Source organism: Coenobita brevimanus, chromosome 50 (genome assembly GCF_032717465.1).
Source record: "Coenobita brevimanus isolate Jiangsu-jjx chromosome 50, ASM3271746v2, whole genome shotgun sequence".
NCBI lineage: Eukaryota > Metazoa > Arthropoda > Malacostraca > Decapoda > Coenobitidae > Coenobita > Coenobita brevimanus.
The window spans coordinates 48,161,916-48,169,415 of NC_137003.1; the positions used below are offsets into that span (position 1 = coordinate 48,161,916).

The 7,500-nt window shown below is 42.1% G+C and overlaps 1 protein-coding gene across 1 annotated transcript in view; it reads left to right on the plus strand.

Moving 5' to 3' along the window:
* Positions 1 to 7,500, plus strand: part of LOC145399785 (uncharacterized) — a 9,597-nt gene that overhangs the window by 353 nt on the left and 1,744 nt on the right. The window contains exons 1-4 of the mRNA XM_080272333.1: positions 1 to 214; positions 915 to 992; positions 4,002 to 4,134; positions 6,503 to 6,653. The exon at positions 1 to 214 is cut by the window's left edge and continues 353 nt beyond it. Of these exons, the coding sequence (XP_080128459.1) occupies positions 1 to 214; positions 915 to 992; positions 4,002 to 4,134; positions 6,503 to 6,653 (576 nt within the window). The remainder of the gene's footprint in view (positions 215 to 914; positions 993 to 4,001; positions 4,135 to 6,502; positions 6,654 to 7,500) is intronic.

Below are 7,500 nucleotides of genomic sequence, written 5' to 3' on the forward strand. Positions count from 1 at the left end.
TACGGATTTGGAGGGAGTGGATGTGGAAAGTGGGAATGTTGATGCCTTAGGTGTGGAGGGCAAAGGAAGTGAGGAGGAGACACCTGTGATCACCTGGGGAGAGGGGGGAGCCGCACCTGTGTACTTCCACCATGATTCTACCACTAATATTACGGCCATTGTGGGTCACCCTGCCGCCCTCCCATGCACCCTAACAAACACGCATCATCAGAAGGTAGAAATTATTATTATTATTATTAAATCTAGGATCCTACCCGGTAGTCAATCTGTATCAGTATTTGTACTCATATAAATAGATACACACACAATACAACCCTCACCCGCATCCCGCACTCTTGCATACATTCATGCCCTTGCACACACACACACATGCGCTTTATACCCGCTACCACACTGACAAAAATCTAATCATTTAATCCGTGTTTGTTGGGTAACCCTCACCAAAAATGGCTAATATTTGGTCAACCAGTTTTACGCTTATATTTTTGTACCCGGGGAGGGGAGAGAGGAGAGGGAGGGACGAGGGGAGAATGGAAGCAGGGACGAGGGGAGAAGGGAAGGAGGGGAGTGGGAGGGAAGATGGGGAGGAGGAATGTGAGGGATGTGAGAAAGTACTTTAGTCTAATCATTTTAAGTTTTGGAAAAATTAATTTTATCTCAAACTTTTTACTGAATTCTTTTACTCATATATGCATACGTATGTACATGCATTCATAAATGAAAGCACACACACACACACACACACACACACACACACACACACACACACACACACACATATATATTTACACCTGTGTTTATTGAACAAAATGTATATTATAGACTCAGATACTCAATAAATGTGTTACATAACGTCTCTCTCTCTCTCTCTCTCTCTCTCTCTCTCTCTCTCTCTCTCTGAGGTGGAGGAGAAGGTGTCGTGGATCCGCCAGAGGGACCTGCATATCCTCACCGTCGGCAACATCACCTACACCACCGACACCAGGTTTAAGGTACATTGATTAGAAGTCAGAAGAGGCCCTTGCCATTATTTTTATTACTGTCATTAGTAGCAGTAGTAGTAGTAGTATTGGTAATGGTAGTAGGAGCAATAGTAGTATTTATTATTATTATTATTATTATTATTATTATTATTGTTGTTGTTGTTGTTGTTGTTGTTGTTGTTCTTTTAAATTATCAAAATCATCAATATATTATTATGCGCTTAGGGACTTACTTTTCATTATTACGTACTTTAAAATGATCCAGTGTCCCGAAAGGCGGATGGATCGTGTTGGTCATATTTTATCTCATCAGTGTTCATTTTGACTTCCCTGTGATGTGCCGGGTAGTCCATAAGGGGGGGGGGGTCCATATTCAGCGCTTCTCTTCGTCTTTTGGTGATTTCTCGTGTATTGCGTGGAGGCTCAGTCAGCGTTGTCAGTGTCTATCTTGTAACATTGATGCATTTCCTATTCCCACTGCCAAACCCACACCCACCCCTGCAGACTGAGCCTTCCAGATCCCCTCCTCCCCACACACACACACACACACACACACACACACACACACACACACACACACACACACACACACACACTCACAGAATATCATCAATGTTTATTTCCCAGGAGCATTAATACCAGGTTGTATTCCGTACAAATGAACTTTGGTATTCTAGGTGGCACAGGGCTCTCCGTAACACCTCTTCCTTAGAGATATATTTTTTATATTACACCTTAGCATTCTTGTGTATTTTATTTTGATTAATTCAGTATCGATGTAGGTTTGTATCAGTAATATAGAAGGGGTCATTGAGGTGTACTGTGAAGAATAAAACACTTAGGAACTGTTGTTAGGGAAGTGGAGATAAATGTGATGCTATAAACAAGCGAGTTTGATCCCATGATACGGAATAGGTGAAAGATGCACATTATGAAGCTAACACACACACACACACACACACACACACACACACACACACACACACACACACACACACACACACACACACACACACACACACACACACACCACCGCCACCACTACATAAGCTGTAAAACTCTACGGTCTCATCCAACCACGTTTCACTTACGCTGTTCTGTTAACGTTACCTAAGTATTACCACTCTCAGACTCTTATGACACGCTCTCAGATTAATAAAATGAGCAACTGTTGTCTGGCGTGGAATGAACCGGTAGAGTTGTTCTGACGATAAGAGGGTTAATGGAGACGGTATTGAAAATCTCAGGACCCTTTGTTCACTCAGTCAAATAAACCCGTTTAGTTGTATTTCTTCCCCTCTTTCGTCGGCATTGTGTTCTCTGTCTGTCTGTCTCTCTCTCTCTCTCTCTCTCTCTCTCTCTCTCTCTCTCTCTCTCTCTCTCTCTCTCTCTCTCTCTCTCTCTCTCTCTCTCTCTCTCTTTTGCGGCACAGGGTCTTATGGGCATATCCAGCCTGAATTTAAGATACTCATATGGATTATTACCAAAGGTCAGAAGAGAGAGAGAGAGAGAGAGAGAGAGAGAGAGAAACACAGTGCCGACAAAAGAGGGGAGGAAATAAAACTGAACAATTTTATTCCACTGAGAGTGAGCATAGGGTCCTGAGATTTTTCAGTACCGTCTCCATTAACCCTTTTATCGTCGGAACACCTTTAGTGGTTAATTCCAAGGGACGCCAGACAATTGTTATTCATTTTATTCATCTGAGAGAGTGTCATTAGAGTCTGAGAGTGGTAACACTTAGGCAACGTTAACAGAGGAGCAGAGTAAGTGAAACGTGGTTTGATGAGACCGTAGAGTTTTACAACTGGTGGTGGTGGTGGTGGTGGTGGTGGTGGTGGTGGTGGTAGTGTGTGTGTGTGTGTGTGTGTGTGAAAGACAGACAGACATACAGATAGATAGATAGACAGATAAAGTTAGGCAAACAAATAGACTGAGACAGTTATACTGACAGGCATATAGATAGATAGATAGATTGATTGATTGAGACTGATAAAGAGACAGGCAGGCAGACAGAGCCTGAGAAAGATAGATTGTTAAAAAGATAAATAGATAGGGGGGGATGAAAGAAATAGTCGCAGAGATCAACAAAGAAACAGATAAGGAACTATAAAGATAATAGATTAAAACACAGACAGAGAAGATAAGCGAATGAAGGAAACAGGAAGAAGGGAGAAACTGATAAATGGAAGTGAGAGGACGAGAGGGAGAGAAGGGAAGGGAGAGGGAGAGAGGGAAAGAAGCGAAGGGAGAGGGAGAGAAGGAGGAAGACTAATGAAATGAGGAAGGGATGGGAGGAGGAGAGAGAAAACGATGACAAGGGAAGATGAATTAATTGATGATGGAAGGACGGGAGACAGATACAGAAAGAGAGAGATGGTGAATAGACAGAGACAGATAAATTGCTAGATAAACAGAGACAGATAGCTAAATAGATAGGATGAATGGATATAGATAGATATAAATAGAGAGAGAGAGAGAGAGATGCACTGCACAGTTTCAAGCATTTTACATAAATCATTAAAATACAACCAGGGGGAAACACAGTGCTCTACACAGTTACATAGACCAACAAAACTCGTACATATTATAAAGCTTTAGAATTATAATGAATCTAAATATTCCGGCGCTTCATTCAGCTTTTTACTCTCGTTCCTATAAATTTTTCTTGTGGATTTTCAGTCTTGTGTTACTTCTCCCTCTTTTCCTGTACGACTTATTTCTTGAGAGTATGAAGAGTGAAGGAAGTGGTAGAATTTGACCATTGTCTTTCACTTTTCTTCGCTTCCTTCCTCCTTCCCTCCCTTCTCCCTATCTTATTCCTCTTCAACTATCTCCATCTCTCCATCTCTTCCTCAGGTGGTGCACAAGGCCGGGTCTTTTCGATGGATGTTGGAAATTCGACCTGTTGCATGTTCGGATATTTCCCTCCATTTCTCTCCTCTTCCTTCCACCCTCTCTTTTCCTGTCTTATTCTTTCCCTCCTGTCTCTCCTCCATCTCTCCGTCTCTACCCCAGGTGGTGCACAAGGCCGGGTCTCTACGATGGGTGTTGGAGATTCGACCCGTTGCCTTCACAGACGCGGGGGTGTACGAATGTCAGGTGTCGTCCAGCCCCAAGATATCACTGCCCGTCACGCTGGCTGTGCAGGGTAAGAGAGAAAGGAGGGGGGGGGCGTGCAAGGGGGGAGTTTTGTGTGTGTCGAGTTTTATTTGGCCGATGTCACTGCCCGTCACTCTGTACGGGGTAAGGGGTAGGTAGATAGATAGATAGATAGATTGATTGATAGACGTATTGGGAAATTGATTGGTTGGTTAGTTGATATATGAGTGGATAGATGAACTGATGAATGGATAGGTAGATAGATAGAGATTTGAGAGATAGGGAATGTTATATATATATGTTTGAGTTTCATGTGACCCTACAGCCATAAAATATTTAATCCTGTGGCTTTCTCTGGTCAGAGTAATCTGTAGATAGATAAATAGATAGATAGATAGAGATTGATTGATAGACTGGCTGTTAGATAGATGATCGTCAGATAGATAGAGAGATAGATACATAGACATGTATGTGATAGATAGTAAGGGAGACGTGTGTTTGTGTACGTGTGTGTGTTTCTTTACCTAATTCTCCCTAATTGTATTATACAGAATTTGGGCTAAGCTCGTGTTGTCCCGTCTCATTTCTACAAATATTTATTGTCCAAAATAGATTTAAACACGTGAATGCTCTCTGTTCGCACCACCTCTCCCTCTAAATTATTCCATTTGTCTGTAGTTCAGTTTGGAAAACTAAATTTCACTGAGACATCGACTCTTCAGCTTGAATTCATGTCCTCTTGTTCTTCCATCATCTTTCACAAAGAGGTCTTCCTTGTCCACACGTCTGTTCCTCTTACTCCTCTAGACATTGCAATCAAATCTCACATCACTCTTCTCTCTCTCAGAGTTGGCAATTTCAGCTTTTCTAATCTCTTCTCATAAGACAACTCCCTTAAGCCTGGTGTCAATTTTGTAGTTGTCCTTTGTATTCTTTCTAGTTTACTGGTATGCTTTTTCAAGTGTGGTGACCATATCACTGCTGCATATCCAGTCTCGGTCTTATCATGGCCACTGTTAACTCTCTCAGCATATCTTCCTCCATATAATTAAATGCCACTCATGTTGGTCAGTAGCCCATATGTTCCTCCAGTAATCCTGTTTATATGTTTCTCTGGTGATAGATTATACTGTATATTCACACCAAGTCCTTTTCTTCTTTTGCCTTCCTTATCATTTCATCTCCCGTCTTGTACACATACCTTGGTTTCTTATCACTGACTCCCATTTCCAAAACTTGACATTTATTACTACTGAATTCCATTTTCCACGTTTGACACCACTTGAAGAGTTTATCTAGATCTTTTTGCATTTCCTTACAACAGTTTACTCCTTTAATATGTTTCATATTTTTTGCATCGTCAGCCAATAAGCTTATAGAAGTACTCAACCCTTCAGGCATGTCATTTATATACATCAAGAACATAATTGTGTGTGTGTGTGTGTGTGTGTGTGTGTGTGTGTGTGTGTGTGTGTGTGTGTGTGTGTGTTCTAATCTTCTTTTAGCCCTAAATTCCCGATCCCTGTGGTTCTCTCGATACAGAGAGAGAGAGAGACTTTTGATTCTTAAGTGTCATCCAATACAGCGACCTCCATTACCACCATCACCCTCCACGCTGTAGGTTTAGGCGGGGTTAGGCAGGTTCTGTATATCTATCTGTCTGTCTGTCTATCAGTCTATCTGTCTGTCTGTTTGTGTATCTCTCTCTCTCTTTCTCTATCTCAACTTATTCTCCTTCCTCCTTTCTTCCAATCCTGCCTCTCTCTCTCTCTCTCTCTCTCTCTCTCTCTCTCTCTCTCTCTCTCTCTCTCTCTCTCTCTCTCTCTCTCTCTCTCTCGTTATCTCATCTTTATCTCATTTTCTTTACATTCCTTGTCCTGTTTCGCTGTCTTTCCCCCTAATCTTTAATTCTCTCACTTTCTCACTGCCACAGCTAAGAGAGCGGTGTTGGATGGCCCTGGTGAAGATCATTTTAGATTCAACCATTCTAATTTGAAGCCTTGCACTGTCTCGCTTACTGTCTTTAACTCTCACTTTATTTTCTCTCTTTCCGACATAACACTGTCTCCCATTTTGCCTCTCTCTCTCCTTCTTCCTGTCTCCCAACCATAATACGTACCTCTCTCTCACCATCTCTCTCAAGGCTCACATTTCTCTCAGTTTTGTTTTTCCTTTTCCTTCTTCATCCTATCTACCAACCAACCTACCTACCTTCCATCCTAGCAGTGTATCTCTCAGTTTCTCCCTCTCACTCTCTCACTTTTCCCCTCACTCCCACTCTCTCAGTTTCCGTCGCTCTCTTTCTTATTCCCTCATTTTCTCTCCCACTTTCTCACTTTTCCACAGCTGAGAGGGCGATGTTGGATGGTCCCAGGGAAGTGTATAATTCTCTCTCTCACTTTCTTACTTTCCCACAGCTGAGAGGGCGGTGTTGGATGGTCCCAGTGAGGTGTATATCCAGGAAGGTTCAACCATCCGTCTCATCTGCCGCATCAACACCCACCCAGCCAATGTCGGTACCGTAGCGTGGTTCAGGAACAATCTTAGGCTCCAGTACGATTCCCCAAGGTGTGTTAATTAGTACCTGTATTAAGTTCCTTATCGCCCTAATTTTCTGTTTTGTTCCTGATTATGTTTGGCGTGTGTTTTGTTCGGTAATTCATTAAGAGGTGTGTGTGTGTGTGTGTGTGTGTGTGTGTGTGTGTGTGTGTGTGTGTCGCTGTAACGTGGATCAAGGTCAATCACACACTGCAATATGATTCGCTAAAATGGATTACCTTGTTTATTTCGTTGGCTTGTTTATCTGTTTATTTTATCAGATTTTCCCAGTAATTTATCATGTATATCTTTGGTTTATTTGGACACGAGGTTAGTCTTACTGTTTCTTGATTATTATTTACCGTCGTCTAGTTCAGTCATACACACATACTCCCACACGATCAGCCGAAATGAGTTATTTATTGTTTTTATCGATTTGTGTACCTTGCTATATGTTTATTTATTTAGTAGTAAATTTGTATCGATGAGAGAAAGTCAGTTCGTGAAACAGCGGTAAGAAGGAACAGGAAGTAGAAGGGGGGGAGGGGGAGGGAGGGGAGAGGAGCGAAAAAGAAATGGAGAGGTGAAGTGAAGATGGAGAGTGGGAGGGAGGGAGAGGGTCTCGGAAAGAGATTGTCTGTCGAATTGGTAGGCATCCTCTTCTGTCTGGTGTGTGTGTGTGTATGTGTGGGTGTGGGTGTGTGTGGGTGAAATGTATGTAGATTGATTTAGGAATGCTCTGTCTGTACATCTTTCATTCTTCCACCCTAATGCTACCATACTCCGCCATCTCTCTCTCTCTTTCTGTCTATGTTTCTATCTATATATATTTATCTATCTGTATATCTTCATTTCTCCTTCACCCTCACCCCTCGTT